The following is a 21316-nucleotide window of genomic DNA, read 5'->3' as shown; positions in this document are numbered from 1 at the left end:
TGAAGAAAACATATATAGAGGGGAGTCTTTACTTTTGAGGACAGCGCGGCGCGTCTCCCCTTGTTCACGAACAGTAAATTAAAACAAAATGCGTGTATGGTTGCGCATTCTCGGAAGCCCAGGGCGTCGAGGTCACAGGCACGAGAACGAGGCAAAACAAGTTTGGCGGAGGGGGGGTTGCGCTTCACTTGCAACATACCACCAGTCAGTATATATACAGGCTGGTCCACGAAATATATTTTATTTCAATTGTGTTGTTTAGGCCTATGTGGAACCAGGGTGTTGACCACCAGCCCTCGCTCGCTCCCCAACCCCCCACCCCCACCCCCACCACCCCCCATCCCCCTACTTATCCACTCACGATCCCATATCGCAACCTCACGACTCTTTGGTCTCCCAGAATGCCTGTCAGTACCCCCACCCCACCCCTCCACCCCCAACCCCCCCCCCCCCCCCTCACTCCTCCATCCCTTATAGATGACAGGACATACATAACGTCTAATATGTAATTATAGTTAAAAAGATAATAATAAATTTGACTGCTAAGAGGGGTGGGCTGGGAGTGTACAGGTAGAATTGCAAAAAGTTTAAAGTGTGACCGTTTCCTGGTAGTTAAAAGGATATGCAGTCCCTGTGTCCTTACCCGGTCACGCCCTGTACCTACCCCTAACTCCTTGCCAACTCTAGCTACCCCGCTGCGCCCAACCCAGCTAGAAATAGAGTTTATCCAAAGAGGTCCTCCAAAATTAATACTCGCTATCGTAAATTTAAAGGAAACATTTCGCATATGGTAATCGGTAGTGTTCGCCCGTTCACGAGGTGTACATGGATTTCCCTTATTGCTACGTATTAACTAACGCGCTATACATATTATTTAGCTTTAAAATAGTAGGCTAACCATCTTTGATATATTTTTTTACGCTTTTCTACCATTTACTTTCGCCTTTCTGGAGTGGAGAGTGTTCGATTAGGAATTCATAAAGTACAGTACTGGTGTAGCTCATCCGCTGACCCGCGCCTATGATTTCCATATTTTGTGTCGTGTTGAAAAGCTTAGGATAGGATGAAATGCTTTTTCCTTTCCTTTCTTGTTTTCTCTTTATTTATTACGTCCAATGCTCGTTCATTGACGTGACAGATAAAATAGGTATTGCAGGGATTGATGGGATTCTAGCAGCTTTTGGGGATTTCGACGGAGACAAACAGAATGACTTCTTCGTTATTACAAATGGAGGTAGGCTGAAATCAGCTACACACAGTTCTTTTACATTATTGTATAGTTTTTTATTTATTTTGATACGATATTTAGAACATTGAATTGCTAAATAGACGTTTGTAAGCATGTCAATCCTTAAAGTGCAGTTTTAGCTAAGATATTGTAATAAAATTATTTCTATTTGCAAATGCAAATTGAAACGAAATCTCTTCTACTTATCATTTCTGATCCATTTATTTCTTATTTCCCAGGGAGCAGCCTAGAAATATTCCTGTGGCAAGGGTCACAACAGAAGTTCAGAAAGTCGAAAGCAAATATCCACCTTAGCAAGTAGGTTTGCAAAGTTGGTCAATCAGGGATTCTCAAGAGCTAAACTTCAGAATATGCCGCATAATTTGGTTGCATTGTATAAATGCTTCGTTCTTTGAAAATAATGAGGTGTGAAGTTCTTTTATAGAACAATTGTGACAGAGTATTCTGAAGTTGCTTCATTTTTAATATCATAATCATTGTCGTCATTATAATACAATAATACAAAAATCCTTGTTTATCAAGGGTAGCATATTAACAGAATAAATAGTTTTCTAACATATGGCCCTAATAATTTACGGGCAATTCCTATTTCATCATATCATATAATCATCATCATCAGTATAATCACCATCATCTAATGGGTGTCACTATTGTTTTCACCATCATTGTTACTATTATTTATCGTTCTCATACATTTTAGTTTCAACAACAAGCTTTGTCCCCTTTGAGAAAGAGATATCTTTATACTAGATTTCAGTTTATGCGTTTTTTCCAATGCTATTTGATTTCCACTATATTTCCGTCCCTGTTGGTTTATTCACAGTAGATCTGAAAGGATAGTGAATGCTGCTCCCGGTGACTATGATGAGGATGGGTGTATGGACGTGGTGATAACAATAGAACCAAAAGAGCCGTCACATCTGCATTCTCAGCCAAAGAAGGTGTACGTGTTTTGGGGAAACCAAGACAAGTTTAGCCAGTGTAAGTAGGCAAACACTGTTGTGTCTTAGTGGCCGACCATTTGACTTTTGAGGGGGGGGGGGGCTGTTTTGAAAAAAATATCCTACACAACCTGACAAAAAAAATATCCTGCATCGGTAAAAAAATTCTTGCGCACCCAAAAAGGCCCAGCCATCTCCTCAAAAGTCGAATGGTCGGCCCCTTATGTTGTCATTTGGGATACCTGGTAATGTGGATTTGGATGGCATTAAAGATTGTGTCCAAATGCATCTGTAACACAGGTTTAATCCATTTCAATCCGGTATTGATCTGTTGGGACAGTACAGTGATTATTGTGAAACTCAAACCAAAAAGTATACAACACACACGTTTTACCAGAAGGGCTAAGGTTTGAAACGTCAGCGCAACTACTTTGTTTCACAGAGGCGTTTAACATACCTTTTCAACCTTGTGTTGATTCACACCTTGTCTACACCACGCCTTCGCAGACCATCTAGTTTTTCTACAGCTTGCCTGTAGTCTTTCTACTTACACACTTATTACCATTTGTTATAATAGCAGTGAGGCCACAAATAATCCTTTCCATTCCCTATTTTCAGTTTCCACCAATGAATCAGTAATTGGGGAGCAATTTGCAGACCAGCCAACTGTTTTAGAGTGAGTACATAAGCTCATAGAGTTTGTGTATTGCATAAAAGATTGCCATTGATTTGTGTGTGTTTTTCGTTTATTGCAGTGTAAATGGTGACTTTGTTCCTGATTTGTTTGGCACAAAATATGATGCTGTTAATCAGTCTATTCAAATCAGAAATTACTGGATATCTGAAGGGTAAAAAACACTATACACAAGAACCAAATTCAATTTTAACAAATTAACTTTGCATTTACACAACTATTTAAACAGGTAATAATAATTAACTTTGCATTTACACAACATTTACACATGTTTTTGTCCACCCCCCCCCCCTCACCCACAAAAACGTTTTTTTTTTATTGAAGAATAGTAAAATATAAGTGTTTTGTGCACCTGCATCCCCCACCCCCTCACCCACAAAAACATTTTTTTATTGATGAATAGTAAAATATAGGTGTTTTCTGCACCTGCATCCCCCACCCCCTCACCCACAAAAACGTTTTTTTATTGATGAATAGTAAAATATAAGTGTTTTCTGCACCTGCATCCCCCACCCCCTCACCCACAAAAACGTTTTTTTTATTGATGAATAGTAAAATATAAGTGTTTTCTGCACCTGCATCCCCCACCCCCTCACCCACAAAAACGTTTTTTTATTGAAGAATAGTAAAATATAAGTGTTTTCTGCACCTGCATCCCCCACCCCCTCACCCACAAAAACGTTTTTTTATTGATAAATAGTAAAATATAAGTGTTTTCTGCACCTGCATCCCCCACCCCCTCAGCGGATCCAGACTACATGCCCGCCTAACGCTGATGCTGTACTGTTTGCAGAAGGAACCGTAAGTTCTATGAAGTAGAGCAGACAGCAAATGATACCTCTTCAGAGCAGCCCCGCCCTCTCACACTTGACCCCATCAGATCCCCTCACTCAAATGCCTTCCTGGATCTTAGTGGCGACATGGTTGCAGGTAGGTGCCATTTGGCAGTCATTGCTGCCTTTTATACTACCGTTACAAATGCTATACCCTGGTGTGAAAGGCACAACCAAACGAGGTTCCAAATCACATGCCTTCGTGTGTATTGTTAGTAAACACTGTCACTGGAGGTGGTTTGTGGTCCGTGGAGCTGCGCTCCGTGGTCAGAGCATTTCAGCTTTCTGTGTTGATTCCCATAACTTGACCACTGTAATGTATTTTCAGATAATTCAGTATCCTGTTTAAATGTTTTTTTTTAAGATTTTCACCATTTTATAACATTTGGTTTGTTTTAGATCTTGTAGTCACATCACAGAGACAAAATAAAGAGTATAAATTTGAGATTTGGGAAGATAAGGTATGTTTATGTGTGCAACTAATGGCTCTGTTTTGGTTCTGCCCTGTCTACCTTCATCTCCGTCAGTGTTCAGTTATCAGGCTCTGCCAAGATGGCCCGCACAATCTCTCTCCATACTTGCGGTCTGCCATGGCAGATCCTTCCATGGGATCCCTGTGTCCCTAGGGATTGAGCCAGGGAAAGTTACAGTAGTTTCCTGGACCTCTTGGAATACCGGTCAAGAATCCACAAGATCAGACAGGGGACAGCCTTGATGTTGTTAGGAAGCAATGATCAGTGAATTCAACTTAGCTGTTTGACCTTAGTATGTCGGTTATATGTATAAGGGGAGGACGAGGGGTTCTAGGGTTCAGCTACCTCTTGGTGTTTCCCCTCTTCTCTTCACTCTCTTCTCGTGGAAGCAGGATAGCGAGAAGTGATGTTTTTTTACCCTTATTTCTAATTCCAGGAGGGGGTTTTGGTGCTCAATCATCAAAGTGTGGAACTTCCTAATGACATCAAGACATCTGTCCATCACGTTGGGCAGTCATCATTTGCTGACATTGGTACGTACATACACTAGCTGTCAGTCAAGCATGGCATAGTTACCAAAAAGCATTTATATTTAACAGGTGGCTATTCATAGACATGTTATTTACTGATAGGAGACAGAGAACTCTTCATTCTGAAGTAGTACTGCAGGTTCTGTATATTGGGGTTTGAGAAGATTGTTTTGTTTTCCAGACGCAGATGGAAGCATTGATATGTTGGTACCTGTCTGTATGGATGCAAGCTGCAAGAAGAGCCACATTTATTTGTATTCAAAAAGCAAGGTGCACATTGCTATTTATATGCTGTATTATTAATAGGATGTCAATCAGATCGCTCCTTGGTTGAGGTTGGACCTAACTAGGATGCACGCACAAACCCAAGTGAGAATCTGTGAGCCAACTCGTGAATGCAAATGTATTTTCCTAGTTATTTTCTTGTGTGCATAAAAGATGTACAGGATACTGAACAAGGCTTGAACACATCAAAGATGCTGAGAGTACATAAACAATGTCCTCATGCCTTTTTCTTTTTGATGTCATAACATACCAAGAACAGTATAATTTTAATTAAAATTAATTTAATTTATATATCATGAAAAGTAAAATAAAAAGTAAAAAAAAATAAAATAAATAGCTCCCTCAGTGGAAATCAAACCCGGGGCCCTGCAGTCATAGACCGAGATCTAGCTAACAGATCCTTTACCTTATGTTTCTCATACATAAAAGATGCAGTTTTCCTAGCTGCTCTTTCAGCACAAATTTAAACAAACAACGCAAAAACCCGACGCGAATCGACAAGTACTAAAACAAAGAGAATTAAAAGCTTTGCTAGCATTTTGCTTGTTTTGTTTGCAAAATAACAACTTGAATTGGACTGAACCATAGAAGATCGATTGACATTCGTGACGAAGGCGCACGCACACGCTCAACCCACATGGAAGACTTTTCTGAAAATACTAGCTTATATATATTTTACGGCTATACTAACAAATGACTGTAGCAGTCACAGGTCGATGCCAAATAAAATAAAAGCCCTTTCTATAGTAATAAGCTTTACCCTGAAGTTAAACACAAGAAGTTTACAGGATGACCTAAAGATTGCTTTGTTGTAAAAACACAGAAAGGCCATAAAAAGTTTACGGATTAGTGAACCAATGATGGAGTGACATCGGAGTCCCGACAATAAAAAATTCAAGCATCTGTATTCTCTTGCTTGTACTGTCGCATTCCATTGACCGTTGGAAAACTACACTATGTGCAAAGTGTTTGAATCCTCGTGAGAACCAGCCTTTGTTGTTTACAATTACTGTTTAATGTAAATTGAATTATTTTATAGTTGTGATGCAAATGGAGTAATTGTTTACATGCTTTTTTTTTTCAGTGGGCCAAAATCCTTTCTAATGACAAAGATATCTGGGAGTTTATCAGTCCTTCAAGTAATCTAAGCCGGCCAGACATACCTTTGATGGTGCTCAGAACAGGTTAGCCAGTGACCTTTAAACATAATGTTTTATTTTTCCAGTTATTTGCTTTCTCTTGGATGGGTGGATATATGTTGCAACCCAGGGTTCATTGTCATCTAGATGGAAAAAAACTTGACTACCCTCACTACCCTTCAATAAGAAATTACCAGGTTTCTGGAGGTTTAGGGTGGTGCATGTGCACCTTTTGGACACCCTACATATGCACCTAAGCTGTTAGAGTAAAACTCACTTGAACATGACTACTATCATGTCATGTGTCATATAATCAAGTGTTAAAGAGCATAAAAATATATAATCATCATGTCATGTGAGGTAGTCAACATCAAATTATCATAGATTATGCTGGAATGGAATTTAAATTTTAGGTGACTACAACATGGATGGCTACCCTGATGTGCTCATGATTGTCAATGTTGTCATGTCTGACCAGTAAGTTCTATGTTATAAACATCTCACTTCTCTCCTTTTATGGAGTTACTGTAACTGCTCGAATAAGCAACTTCTCTGATAAGTGCCTTGTCTAAGTGGAAAAATATAAAGAAGCACCTCCTCTGAATAAGTGAATAAGTGTTGCAGTTATAGACTCTATAGATAACAAGAGGGCTGTTATAAGCGAATAGCAAAATCTGACGTACTACCTGCCAAAACATTACAACCAGCAACATTTTAACATTAAAAGCTTTGTTATGATTCTGGGAGGATTTATACCCCCAGCATGTTGTAGTACCGTCTATCTAGAAATAATAGGGGTTCTGAAAAGTGCTTACCCAACAGTACCTCCCCTGAATAAACGCCTGGGACATTAATAATGTTAAATAAAATATCCCAGCGCTTATTGAAGTAATTTCGGTACTAACATACTAATGTAAAGTGTAGTATGTGAAGAGTAGGTAGTCCTCAGAACAAAGAGTTTAAAACTAACATTAAGGCATGCTCACTTTGTCTAGCGTGTATCCTGTTGTTCTCTCTAGAAAAAAATCAATCAGACAAATTCCTGTCCTGTTGGAGAATGTCCCTTGTCCAGACCGTGACAACGGGAAGGCATGTGCTGAGGGGCGGACATTCAATATACAGTGGAAGGTTGATATGATAAATAAATGATTGTCAACATATTGTTATTCTGGCAATTATCAATGTTGCCATCATAGTTTTGCTGTCACTGTCTTAATCATTGTCTTCCACATTTTTGCTCTTACCATTGTGGGATACCTACCAGCCATCATCATCACCATCATAATTACTAGCATCACCATCATAATCACCATTATTATTAACAACATTATTATCACCAATTTCACAGTTATTATCATCACGATAATCATCACCATTAATATCATCGCCATTATCATAACCATTATAATCATCATTATAATCAACATCATCATCAGCACCATTATTATTATTATCATCATCATCATCATCATCATCATCATCATCATTATTATTACCATCATTATCATCATCATTATCACCTTCATCATAACTATTATTATTATCATCATCATCATCATCATCATCATCATTATTATTATCATCATCACTATCATTATCACATCACCAGCATCATTGCCATAATATTGGTAAACATCATTATCATGGGTGGATCTAGGGGTGACAGAGATTTTGCTAAAAAATGCGAAGAAAAGAAATACACATAATTTTATTTTTTAGCCTGCCTTCCTTGAAATCATTACTTTGGCCCCATATTTTGAAACCCTTGGTTCCACTTCTGATATTTGGCATACAAAAGCCAGTGTGAAATACCATGATAAAGTATCTTCAACATTTATTATATTGAGAATTTCTATGTTTTTGTAGGTTTGGTCTTTGATGGAGAGATCTGTTTTAGCCACATTTGTTGATCTGTTTGAAAATGTGAGTTGAGAAAATGCTTTTTTTGAGCTTTATGTTCCCATGCATTTGGTCTTTAGCGTAATTTGTTTTTCTTTTGAAATTGTTACTCTATAAACCTTTGTTGCCCTGACTACAGTACTTCTATTGAACTTATTATTAGTATCTTCAATGATGTAAACTTTATTTGGTATTTATTTGGCAGGGTATCACAGATTTCATGATAGTGACAGAAGATGGCAAGACTCCTGGCAAATACCACCTTCACGCCATCCGGAATGACATCTTCCTTGATGCCTCCTTCCTAAAGATTATTGGTAAGTTTCCCCTTATTGGTAAGTCTCCCCTTATTGGTAAGTTTCCCCTTATTGGTAAGTTTCCCCTTATTGGTAAGTTTCCCCTTATTGGTAAATTTCACAATGCTTTCATGCTGAGCAGGTTTGACTGTACATCGCCCCACAATCCTCTTTTCCATGCACATTGATCCACTACCAAGTCAGGCTGTCATGTTGTCATGTTTTCCTGGTCACCTCTTCCAACTCTTGTCATCAACATCAAGGCTCCTTTTTGAGTGAATTGGGCTTGAACCAGGCACTATTTTCTCGTGTTCTTACCACCAGAGCCAAGCATTGTGCTATGCAGTGTCCATACTTGTGATGCCAAGGACAGGAGCAAAAAATGGCAAAATTAAGATTGCAAGGTTGTGTCAGCTTACATTTTGTTCATATTTTGCCTAGATGCTCCTTGCATATTATAAAACAAAATAAGCTTTAGTACTTTTTTGTAGATGATCCCTTCTTGAGATATGATTGAGCAAAGTTGCCATAAATCGTGAAAAAAGTGGCAATTTTGCCCAATTTGAGCAATTTCAGAAAAATCAAGAGTTTTACCATTTGCAATATCTCAAAAACGGATTATCTACCAAAAAATACTAAAGCTTATTTTGTTTCATATTACACAAGGAACACCTTATGCAAAAAATCAAGCAAATATAAGCTAACACGACCTTACAATATGAACTTTGCCATTTTTTGCTCCTGTCGATGCCAAGGATATTGCCTATGATGCCTAGTCTGGTATCATCATCTGACCTAAGGCTGCACATCTCATCATTGCCCACTCACTTCACTTGAGTTTAACTGATGAATTGATTGATTGTTCCATCACTGGCATGATGACTTGTTGGTTGTCTGATCAGCCAGTCCTTTCAATTGATTTATGGACTGGTCTATCGGTCAATCAGTTCTATTGTTGGTTGATTGATTTAATGGTGAGAGTTGGGTGGTATTTGGTTGGCTAACGCAACTTTTGTAAATTTTTTGGTCCAATCTCAGTCCAATGATTGTTTTATTGTTGGATAAATGATATTGGTAAAGCCTATCTTGACCTATGTAGTTAACTCTGACGATGATCATTTGAATTATTGTGATATTGGTTAAGCTGTATCCTGACCTTGTGGTACCCTTAATTATTCCAGTTCTCGGAGGTGAACTCACAGCCTCTTGCTCAGATGAAGACAAGGTAGGGCGTGTCTAGGAAAAAGGCAGGGTGGGGTCCAGAGTAGTAATTCACTGACCACAGATCAATCAAATTAAAATAGGCATCCTTAGCTCTGGAAATAGGTCACTAAAGCCATCTACAAACATTTTTTGTTTCCAAATACAAACATTAAATTAACAGTCTTCTTCAACAAAGGAGTCAGTTGGAGTCATCACAACACATGATCAGGGTGGCGTCCGGACCTCTCGGACCCCGTCTCTGGACTAGCTTTGCCTGGACTAGCTAAGGCATATTAAGCCATAATCATACATTCATCTGAAATGCCATAATCATACATTCATCTGAAATGCCATCATTATGTTTCAAGCTTCCCTATGGCGTTAACCAGGCCGGTCCATTTATTGCCTACACCACGACTGATACCAACGGCCAGACAAAGCAAGGGAGTGGTAAGTGATAGTATGCCAGGGACCAGCTGTTTCCACACCAACAGCATCCTTAAAGAATCAACCACCCCTGAGTTATTGTTTACAATTTAAAATGCAATTGTTTATTTGCAAGAAATATGCTGTGTGCGTGTGAGCAGATGTTCTATGTGAAGTTTGAAGGCCGAAAAAAGCATAGATATCTTACTGTACTTATCTATTTCACCCCTCTCCTGGTACTCACCTTTCCCACCCTTCCCCCCCTGTACTCACCCCTCCCAGCCCTCCTCCTGTTCTAACCTCTCACAGCCCTCCCCCTCACCTTGTACTCACCTTTATCACCCTTCCAGCCCTTACCCTGTACTCACCTCTCCTATCCCTCTCCCTTATCCTGTGTACTCACCCCTCTCAGTCCTCACCCTCACCCTGTACTCACCTCTCCCATCCCTCCCCCTCACCCTGTACTCACCCCTCCCAGCCCTCCCCTCACCCTGTACTCACCCCTCCCCCTCACCCTGTAGTCACCTCTCACCCTGTACGCAGCTGTTCCACCCTGGAGACCTTCTCATCCAACTTGTCCGTATCTCTTCTAGCGGCCCAGCTATCTCAGTCTGCCTACTTTGCGCTACAGTGTCCTTATACTGTGTTCGGACTTGGGCAGACTCCAAACTTTGTAGACAAGTTGACGATCGGCATGCCGAGAGCTAAGAACTCGGTAAGTTCTCAGGATAAACTGGTTGGTTTTCTGTACATGCGGGAGAAGATATATACTGTATCTATTTTGGGGCCTTGCGGGAACTTATGGACCCTACAAATTCTGCTTGCAGGCCATAAAAAGATGGCAGAATTCGAGGTTTCATAAGTTCTCGTAAAGAGTAAAGAAAGGAGAACACTGCCCTCTGATCAACCAATAAGAGCGTGCGTAGCTTCGCACTGCTCACTAATCAACTAATAAAAGCGCGTGTAGGTTTGTTCTGCCCGCTAATCAACCAATGAGAGCGCGCATATATGTAGCTGTTTAATGAGTATAATATGAGCATACTTACTGAACTCTGTACGTATTGGATAGTATCAGCATACTTGTTTTACACAGTTATAGATTATGTTTCTAAACTCACATTGATAAAGTGCGATGTTAGCTTTTTTAGCAAAGAATTCTTCACTTGGACCATTTGATTTTTTTAGCCAATGAGGACTCATTCCTGGCCATCAATCATCCCGAACTCTCAAATGATTGTCATCCCGTACCCTCCCAACCAGCCAAACAAGTGAGTGCACTGGAGGCTTTTTCAAGCGACCTCCCCGAAAATAGAAAAAGAGTGGTCTAAACAATATGAGTTGTTCTTTGTGTGCGATGAGTTGTTCCGTGTGTGCGATGAGGTGTTCTGTGTGTGTGATGAGTTGTTCAGTGTGTTCGTTTAGTTGCTCTGTGTGCGATGAGTTGTTCCGTGTGTGCAAGGTGTTGTTCCTTGTGTGAGAAGAGTTGTTCCTTGTGTGCGATGAGTTTTTCCGTGTGTGCGATGAGGTGTTCTGTTTGTGTGATGACTTGTTCAGTGTGTGCGATGAGTTGTTCCGTGTGTGCGATGAGTTGTTCCGTGTGTGCGATGTGTTGTTCCGTGCGACGAGTTGTTCCTTGTGTGCGATGAGTTGTTCTTGTGTGCGACCAGTTGTTTCTTGTATGCGATGAGTTGTTCTGTGTGTGATGAGTTGTTCCGTGTGTGCGATGTGTTGTTCCGTGCGACGAGTTGTTCCTTGTGTGCGATGAGTTGTTCCTTGTGTGCGACCAGTTGTTCGTGTGTGCGATGAGTTGTTCTGTGTGTGATGAGTTGTTCCGTGTGTGCGATGTGTTGTTCCGTGCGACGAGTTGTTCCTTGTGTGCGATGAGTTGTTCCTTGTGTGCGACCAGTTGTTCCTTGTGTGCGATGAGTTGTTCTGTGTGTGATGAGTTCTTCCGTGTGTGTGATGAGTTGTTCCGTATGTGCGATGAGTTGTTCCTTGTGTGCGACCAGTTGTTTCTTGTGTGCGATGAGTTGTTCTGTGTGTGATGAGTTGTTCCTTGTGTGCGACCACTTGTTCCTTGTGTGCGATGAGTTGTTCTGTGTGTGATGAGTTGTTCCGTGTGTGCGATGAGTTGTTCCTTGTGTGCGACAAGTTGTTCCTTGTGTGCGATGAGTTGTTCTGTGTGTGCGATGAGTTGTTCCTGGTGTGCGATGAGTTGTTTCTTGTGTGCGACGAGTTATTCCTTGTGTGCGATGAGATGTTCCTTGTGTGCGAGGAGTTGTTCTGTGTGTGTGTGTGTGTGTGTGTGTGTGTGTGATGAGATGGTCCTTATTTGTTCCGTGTGTGCGATGATTTGTTCCTTGTGTGCGATGAGTTGTTCCTTGTGTTTGATAAGTTGTTCTTCGTGCGCGCGGATTTATTCCGCGTGTGTTGAGTCGTTTTGAATGTGTCACGGTTGTTCTGTGTTTTCAGGTGGAAGTCCATGCTCCTCGTCACGCCTAGTAAGCTCCTCCTTCTGACTGGTCTCTCGTTGCTCGGCATCTGCGCCTTCATCGGCCTCATCATCCTTGCCCTCCACCTCAAGGAAAAAGTATGTTCCACTTTTTCTTTTCAGGACAACTGATCACACACTCATGTAATAACTGATCACACACAGAATAACTGATTACACATCAGAGAAACTCATCATTTGCACAGAGCAACTTATTACACACAGAACAACACCTAGATCAACATACTCACATAAAGAGGGCTCTTAATCACGCACCTATAACACAGAACACACAGACAGACAACCAGAAAGGATGCGAGAAAAGCACTATCTGATTCACATTAATTTTACTCATCGAGGAAAAAATACTTCACTGTGCTTCAGAGTATGGAGATGTTTGTATGAATGTTCTTGCATCCTGATTGGCCAACTCAGATGTTTGTATGAATGTTCTTGCATCCTGATTGGCCAACTCAGATCTTTGTATAAATGCTCTCTCATCCTGATTGGCTAACTCAGACCTTTGTATGAATGTTCTTGCATCCTGATTGGCCAACTCAGATCTTTGTGTAAATGATCTTGCTTCCTGATTGGCCAACTAAAATCTTTGTATTAATGCTCTCGTATCCTAATTGGCTATTGCGCGCGGGGTAAGGTCAGGGCCCGGACAAATAGCAGGGATTGATTATAATGTATCGCTTTATGTTGCCTCCATCAGAGAGCTGACCAGAAAGAGAAACGACAAGACGCGCACAAATTCCATTTCGATGCCATGTAAACCGGCGCACCACGTGACGCATCCTTATTTGGCGCTTTCCACCCACGTGTGGCGCCTCTTGAACTTGTGACGTCATGTTGATCCCCCCCGTTGCCATTGGATTCTTCTGACTTTCGGCACTAGTGTCGCTCCAACTTCAGGAGGGTAGAGGCAGTCTCAGATTACCGTGACGTCATGCACCCTCCCCCTTGTTGCTTGCGGGTGCAGGCAGTCTGTAGGTAGGTTTCAGTGCGATATTCTACGTTGGCTGCAAATGCGACTTCCTCAGGATCCAAAGAATCTTTGCGAGCGTCGCATTTCTCTACCTCAGGATATGTATTTTTTTTAGCTGCCTTACCTTAAGGCTTGCTTCTAGAAATGGAGAGGTATTATTTAAAATCTTATTTAAACTAGGGAGAACAATTTAGATATAATAGATTCTACATTTAATATTTTTCCTCGTAGTATCCACTGTAAATTTACCGTGTATCAGATATATTTGAAGTATTTTGATAGGTATGGATAACATTGTGTAAATTGTTTCGTGAAATAGCCATTAAATGCATAGTTTTTTTGATGTTATGGTGCTGCCTCGTTCTCAGATTATTAACAAACATGCAAAGTAAACATACAAAGCATGATGGGAAGGGTAGACCTTCCATTAGTCACGTGCAAACCTGTTGAATGTCGCACGGTACACATTCTATGAAGAAGTGGCAGGGGTAAAGTATTCACAGAGACAAAAAGGAACGCGTTATCTAGCCAAAACCCTCAATTTACAAAACAGACATTCCTTTTTTAAAGGGGCAGTGTCATGGTAAGAGATTTGCAATAGCTCTCCGACCTGGACCCAATGAAGTTCAGTCAAATTCTAATGACTTCTAATGACTTGACTTATAAGCCTTTGGTACATGTGGGAGACTTTAATTCGAAGGAAATGACCACAAACTGTCAATAAACACAGCTTTCAATAAAATATTATATATTAATTTAACAAGGCATTGACAGATTAGAGTTCAACTGTGTCGACAATTAAAAGCCTACAATCACTCCCGACATGCGCAGTACCATGACGCTGCCTCTTTAAGCATTTCAGGTGGCACCAACGCCATGGGCATCTCTAGTAAAGGCGGTAAACGTTGCAAGTTGAAAAGTAGTGTTGAAGAAAGTGGGAGTTAATTCTTCTTTTCGCAACAATTTTGTTAAGTTTATTCTTCGTTTGCATGTAAATGATTATTCTTTTGTCACTTGTTATTGTAGTTTTATAATTCGCTGTCACTGTTATTACAATGATTGATTGGAATAAAGCAATATAGCCGCTTTAAACGTTTACAAGGAGGGTAACATTTTTTTAGAAAAACTTTTGACTCGGTAACTAGTAACTTAATACCAAGGTCTGGCCGGGGGCAAAACGGACGTTTTTTTTATTCTATATTGTTGCTTTATTTCTCCTGAAAAAAGACACACCAGCTGCATGCACCTTTGGTCACCTTCAAATTAAATAAATTAGAAGAACCATAAAATCTAAGTGCAATACGTAATGCCCGAACTTACAGACCAAGACTTCGCCCACGACTTATTCGAAAATACAGAATAAAAAAAAGAAGGGTAAGAGACAAGATGTCTTGTCGTTGAAATTAATTTTGAACGGTTCTGAAAGTATTTCCGCTTTTACCTGCATGCGACGACCCAAAGGAGCTTATAATCGCTGTAAATCATTACATGGTCAGCCAGACAAAAGGTAGAGGCACGTTCTGAAGAGGGCACTTTCCTCCTATCTCTCTGCATGATCATCCAGACAAAAGTTAGCGGCGCGTTATTAAAGGTGATCACTTTTTTATCTCTCTGCATGGTCATCCAGACAAAAGTTAGCGGCACGTTTTTAAAGGTGGTCACTTTTTTATCTCTGCATGATCATCCAAACAAAAGCTATCGGCGCGTTATTAAAGGTGATCACTTTTTTGATCTCTCTGCATGGTCATCCAGACAAAAGTTATCGGCGCGTTATTAAAGGTGATTTATTTTTTATCTCTCTGCATGGTCATCCAGACAAAAGTTATCGGCGCGTTATTAAAGGTGATCACTTTTTTATCTCTCTGTATGATCATCCAGACAAAAGTTAGCGGCGCGTTATTAAAGGTGATCACTTTTTTATCTCTCTGCATGGTCATCCAGACAAAAGTTAGCGGCGCGTTATTAAAGGTGATCACTTTTATCTCTCTGCATGATCATCCAGACAAAAGTTATCGGCGCGTTTTTAAAGGTGATCACTTTTTTATCCCTCTGCTTGATCATCCAGACAAAAGTTAGCGGCGCGTTATTAAAGGTGATCACTTCTTTATCTCTCTGCATGGTCATCCAGACAAAAGTTATCGGCGCGTTATTAAAAGTGATCGAGTGATCACTTTTTTATCTTTCTGCATGGTCATCCAGACAAAAGTTATCGGCGCGTTAAGAGATCTCTTTGTTCCTATCTCTTCGCGAAAACAAACCAAGAAGGACTGCATCATTTTATGCAATAATAATCCTATTAGTTTTTACGCTAATGACTGATCTTCGCTTCATATCAGGCTTTGTTTCGCCGGATGGGCGGTTGGTTCGATGCGGAGACGTGAAAAGTGCTATGCTTCGAGCCATGTGTACGGGTTGGTGTGAGACTTTATTCTGCTCGTATGAGGCAGAGAATAATGAGGGCGACTCTATTTCAAAAGTATTGCTTCTGCGCCAAGAGCCACTACAACGCTGGGATCTACTACCTTAATATGAAGGAGTTTAGCCATTACGTCTGGGGAGAGAATATACATGGTACCGAGCCTGGGGCCGCTTCTGAGGAGAAGGAAGGCGTTTTATTAAAAAAAAATGGCAACAAATCTTCAACATCGGATCGACGTCATCGTCCGAAGTGTCGAATGTGGCATCGCCTATTAACCTCACCACCAAGTTCCAGCCTGTAACGCCCCTTGAGACAAAATCGAATGCAGGCATTTCATTGACGACGAGCATGCTCTGAGCATGCTCGCTCCTCCGATCTCGACTTCAATCGACATCTATTCAGGGTGGACTACCATTGCCTTGGCCACTACCCCCTCTCCACAAGCCCAAACATCGTCAACTACTGGCCTCACCACTTCAATTCAGCCCCAAACATCGTCACCAATTTTCCACACCACCTCAACTCGGCCCCAAACAACAACAACTGTTGGCTCCACCATCTTAACTCAGCCCCAAACATCTTCAGCTATTTGCCACACCACCTCAACTCAGCCCCATACATCATCAGCTGTTGGCCACACCACCTCGACCAAGCCCCAAAAATCGTCACCCATTGGCCCCACTACCTCAACTCAGCCCCAAACATCATCAACTGTTGGCCACACCACCTCAACTCAGCCCCAAACATCATCAACTGTTGGCCACACCACCTCAACCAAGCCCCAAACATCGTCTCCCATTGGCCACACCACCTCGACCAAGCCCCAAACATCGTCACCCATTGGCCCCACTACCTCAACTCAGCACCAAACATCTTCAGCTATTTGCCACACCACCTCAACTCAGCCCCAAACATCATCAACTGTTGGCGACACCACCTCAACCAAGCCCCAAACATCGTCACCCATTGGCCCCACTACCTCAACTCAGCACCAAACATCTTCAGCTATTTGCCACACCACCTCAACTCAGCCCCAAACATCATCAACTGTTGGCCACACCACCTCGACCAAGCCCCAAACATCGTCACCCATTGGCCCCACTACCTCAACTCAGCACCAAACGTCGTCACCCATTGGCCCAACTACCTCAACTCAGCCCCAAACATCGCCACCAATTTTCAACGCCCCTTGCGACAAAATCGAATGCAGGCATTTTATTGACGACGAGCATGCTCTGAGCATGCTCTCTCCTCCGATCTCGACTTCAATCGACATCTATTCAGGGTGGACTACCATTGCCTTGGCCACTACCCCCTCTCCACAAGCCCAAACATCGTCAACTACTGGCCCCACCACCTCGACTCAGCCCCAAACATCATCAACTGTTGGCCCCACCACCCCGACTCAGCCCCAAACATCATCAACTGTTGGCCCCACCACCTCGACTCAAACCCAAGCATCATCAACTGTTGGCGACACCACCTCGACTCAGCCCCAAACATCGTCAACTGTTGGCCACACCACCTCAACTCAGCCCCAAACATCTTCAGCTGTTGACCACACCACCTCAACTCAGCCCCAAACATCGTCAACTACTGGCTCCTCCACTTTGACTCAGCCCGAAACATCATCAACTGTGTGCCCCACCACCTCAACTCAGCCCCAAACATCTTTAGCCGTTGGCCACACCACCTCAACTCAGCCCAAAACATAATCAACTGTTGGCCACACCACCTCAACTCAGCCCCAAACATCATCAACTGTTGGCCCCACCACCTCGACTCAGCCCCAAACATCGTCAACTACTGGCTCCACCACCTCGACTCAGCCCAAACATCGTCAACTACTGGCTCCACCACCTCGACTCAGCCCAAACATCGTCAACTACTGGCCTCACCACCTCGACTCAGCCCCAAACATCGTCAACTACTGGCCCCACCACCTCGACTCAGCCCCAAACATCATCAACTGTTGGCCCCACCACCTCAACTCAGCCCCAAATATCATCAACTGTTGGCCCCACCACCGCAACTCAGCCCCAAACATCATCAACTGTTGGCCCCACCACCTCGACTCATCCCCAAACATCGTCAACTACTGGCCCCACCACCTCGACTCAAACCCAAACATCTTCAACTACTGGCCCCACCACCTCAACCCCAAACATCGTCAACTACTGGCTCCACCACCTCGACTCAGCCACAAACATCGTCAACTACTGGCCCCACCACCTCAACCCCAAACATCGTCAACTACTGGCTCCACCACCTCGACTCAGCCCCAAACATCGTCAACTACTGGCCACACCACCTCAACTCAGCCCCAAACATCGTCAACTACTGGCCCCACCACCCCGACTCAGCCCCAAACATCGTCAATTGTTGGCCACACCACCTCGACTCAGCCCAAACATCGTCAACTACTGGCCCCACCACCTCGACTCAGCCCCAAACATCGTCAACTACTGGCCCCACCACCTCGACTCAGCCCCAAACATCATCAACTGTTGGCCCCACCACCTCAACTCAGCCCCAAATATCATCAACTGTTGGCCCCACCACCGCAACTCAGCCCCAAACATCATCAACTGTTGGCCCCACCACCTCGACTCATCCCCAAACATCGTCAACTACTGGCCCCACCACCTCGACTCAAACCCAAACATCTTCAACTACTGGCCCCACCACCTCAACCCCAAACATCGTCAACTACTGGCTCCACCACCTCGACTCAGCCACAAACATCGTCAACTACTGGCCCCACCACCTCAACCCCAAACATCGTCAACTACTGGCTCCACCACCCCGACTCAGCCCCAAACATCGTCAATTGTTGGCCACACCACCTCGACTCAGCCCAAACATCGTCAACTACTGGCCCCACCACCTCGACTCAGCCCCAAACATCGTCAACTACTGGCCCCACCACCTCGACTCAGCCCCAAACATCATCAACTGTTGGCCCCACCACCTCAACTCAGCCCCAAATATCATCAACTGTTGGCCCCACCACCGCAACTCAGCCCCAAACATCATCAACTGTTGGCCCCACCACCTCGACTCATCCCCAAACATCATCAACTGTTGGCCCCACCACCTCAACTCAGCCCCAAATATCATCAACTGTTGGCCCCACCACCTCAACCCCAAACATCGTCAACTACTGGCTCCACCACCTCGACTCAGCCCCAAACATCGTCAACTACTGGCCACACCACCTCAACTCAGCCCCAAACATCGTCAACTACTGGCCCCACCACCCCGACTCAGCCCCAAACATCATCAACTGTTGGCCCCACCACCTCGACTCAGCTCCAAACATCGTCAACTGTTGGCCACACCACCTCAACTCAGCCCCAAACATCTTCAGCTGTTGACCACACCACCTCAACTCAGCCCCAAACATCGTCAACTACTGGCTCCTCCACTTTGACTCAGCCCGAAACATCATCAACTGTTGGCCCCACCACCTCAACTCAGCCCCAAACATCTTTAGCCGTTGGCCACACCACCTCAACTCAGCCCAAAACACAATCAACTGTTGGCCACACCACCTCAACTCAGCCCCAAACATCGTCAATTGTTGGCCACACCACCTCGACTCAGCCCCAAACATCGTCAACTACTGGCTCCACCACCTCGACTCAGCCCAAACATCGTCAACTACTGGCCCCACCACCTCGACTCAGCCCCAAACATCGTCAACTACTGGCCCCACCACCTCGACTCAGCCCCAAACATCATCAACTGTTGGCCCCACCACCTCAACTCAGCCCCAAATATCATCAACTGTTGGCCCCACCACCGCAACTCAGCCCCAAACATCATCAACTGTTGGCCCCACCACCTCGACTCAAACCCAAACATCTTCAACTACTGGCCCCACCACCTCAACCCCAAACATCGTCAACTACTGGCTCCACCACCTCGACTCAGCCCCAAACATCGTCAACTACTGGCCACACCACCTCAACTCAGCCCCAAACATCGTCAACTACTGGCCCCACCACCCCGACTCAGCCCCAAACATCGTCAATTGTTGGCCACACCACCTCGACTCAGCCCAAACATCGTCAACTACTGGCCCCACCACCTCGACTCAGCCCCAAACATCGTCAACTGTTGGCCCCACCACCTCAACCAAGCCCCAAACATCGTCAACTACTGGCCCCACCACCTCAACTCAGCCCCAAACATCATCAACTGTTGGCCACACCACCTCAACTCAGCCACAAACATCATCAACTGTTGGTCACACCACCTCGACTCAGCCCCAAACATCGTCACCCATTGGCCACACCACCTTGACTCAACTCCAACTCCAACCCAGATCAATACCATTGCATTGATGGTGGCAAAGTGAGTTATGAAAATAGTGATGAATAGAGGGTCAATCTTGAACATACTACCCATCAACTTTTAATCTGTGACCTCCTGATAACTCGCCTTAAGTTTCATATTAACTACATCAGTTACATCAGTTACATTAGTTACATATATATATATATATATATATATATATATAGATAGATGGTGAAGGGGGAGAAAAGACAACTCAGAACTAACTTCATTTCACGTTTACTACAGGCCTGTTTCGAGAGAGTCATGTTTGCTCGCTCTCATCAGGTATACGTGCCTGAATGGATACGGCTAATTTACATGTTGTAGGATGGTTAGGTGTTACCTAAAACAAACTTGCGCGAATGGCGGCATGTAGTTGCAAGCTCATTACGTTTGTTGAGAGAACCCATGTTCGGCTTACAAATGATAAAATATTCCTCCGTAAGGCAAAGATTACACCGTTTGCACCGTCTGCTTACATTAGAGTACGGGTTGGCGCGAGCTAAATTCATCCAAGAGATGTCGTAGTTAAAGCCTGTCCTTAAGTTGTCCTTAAGGGACCAGATATATTTACTTAGCTCAGTTGAGTTGCGTTTTGAGCTATGCTGGAAAGACGACATATGATTACGGTAACGTGTTTTGAAATCGTTAGCATTGAGGCCTACATGCGATTCATAGCCCTTTGCGCTCTTCACCGTTGCTTGGTAGATGACGTTGCTGGTTAGGCACAAGCCGTCAAGCGGACATTTAGATTTGTCACTGCAATTGTCACTGCAGATTTATTATGCGCGCTTATTTTGGCGGCTAGACTGGGAATGCAAGAATAGCTTAGCTTTAAGGTGTTTCTGTTAAAGATTTTAGCCAAGGGGTGCCCTGGTCTGAAACAGTTTTTAATAATACTAAGGAACTTGCTGCCTACGTTAGTTTTCACTTAGCTGTTGAATGGTGGATTGTACCAAGTAATGTTCCAACGTCGCCTTTGCCCAGTCACCTCTCGTCCAAGGCGCGTTGGTAATCAGGTGAAGCCTGGTCAAAGCATTCCTGCGACGATGAGGTTTCGCTGAGCCTTTTGTTCACGCCGAGCGGGATGTTTTTCAGTACGACGG

At 43.3% G+C, this 21316-nt stretch overlaps 2 protein-coding genes across 3 annotated transcripts; both read left to right on the top strand.

Annotated features, from left to right (window-relative positions):
- The first annotated feature begins 1008 nt into the window (after positions 1-1008).
- LOC5518497 (T-cell immunomodulatory protein) lies at positions 1009-14546 on the top strand. 2 transcript variants are annotated; one of them, XM_032363256.2, is made up of 20 exons: positions 1009-1234; positions 1468-1546; positions 2076-2230; positions 2809-2866; positions 2946-3038; positions 3678-3814; positions 4117-4178; positions 4627-4723; positions 4902-4990; positions 6090-6189; positions 6558-6621; positions 7164-7272; positions 8011-8067; positions 8249-8360; positions 9521-9564; positions 9911-9992; positions 10562-10683; positions 11154-11236; positions 12441-12558; positions 13178-14546. In XM_032363256.2, exons 1-20 carry the CDS (start codon positions 1069-1071, stop codon positions 13235-13237), a joined length of 1887 nt encoding a protein of 628 aa, XP_032219147.1. In that variant the 5' UTR covers positions 1009-1068; the 3' UTR covers positions 13238-14546. The 2 variants fall into 2 exon arrangements, with proteins under 2 accessions (XP_032219147.1, XP_032219146.1); XM_032363255.2 differs by having other exon boundaries at positions 2073-2230.
- Positions 14547-16228: 1682 nt separating this feature from the next.
- LOC116602111 (mucin-5AC-like) lies at positions 16229-20350 on the top strand. Its single transcript, XM_048720458.1, has 2 exons — positions 16229-17380; positions 17547-20350. The coding sequence occupies exons 1-2, from the start codon at positions 16229-16231 to the stop codon at positions 20175-20177; spliced, it is 3783 nt and encodes a 1260-aa protein (XP_048576415.1). The 3' UTR covers positions 20178-20350.
- The last annotated feature ends 966 nt before the right edge of the window (positions 20351-21316 follow it).

Source organism: Nematostella vectensis, chromosome 13 (genome assembly GCF_932526225.1).
Source record: "Nematostella vectensis chromosome 13, jaNemVect1.1, whole genome shotgun sequence".
Taxonomy (NCBI): domain Eukaryota; kingdom Metazoa; phylum Cnidaria; class Anthozoa; order Actiniaria; family Edwardsiidae; genus Nematostella; species Nematostella vectensis.
The sequence above is the reverse complement of the archived record's forward strand: the minus strand, read 5'-3'. Positions and strand labels throughout refer to the sequence as shown.

What these genes read in the sequence shown, in the direction of transcription:
- LOC5518497 (XM_032363255.2), top strand. Translation starts at nt 1,069, where the DNA reads ATGCTTTTTCCTTTCCTTTCTTGTTTTCTCTTTATTTATTACGTCCAA. An exon ending in CTTGCTCAGATGAAGACAAG is followed by an intron (nt 9,565 to 9,910) that starts GTAGGGCGTGTC and finishes TTATGTTTCAAG; the next exon opens with CTTCCCTATGGCGTTAACCA. An exon ending in CCTCCCAACCAGCCAAACAA is followed by an intron (nt 11,237 to 12,440) that starts GTGAGTGCACTG and finishes CTGTGTTTTCAG; the next exon opens with GTGGAAGTCCATGCTCCTCG.
- LOC116602111 (XM_048720458.1), top strand. Translation starts at nt 16,229, where the DNA reads ATGCTCGCTCCTCCGATCTCGACTTCAATCGACATCTATTCAGGGTGG. An exon ending in AGCCCCAAACATCGTCAACT is followed by an intron (nt 17,381 to 17,546) that starts GTTGGCCACACC and finishes AAACATCTTTAG; the next exon opens with CCGTTGGCCACACCACCTCA.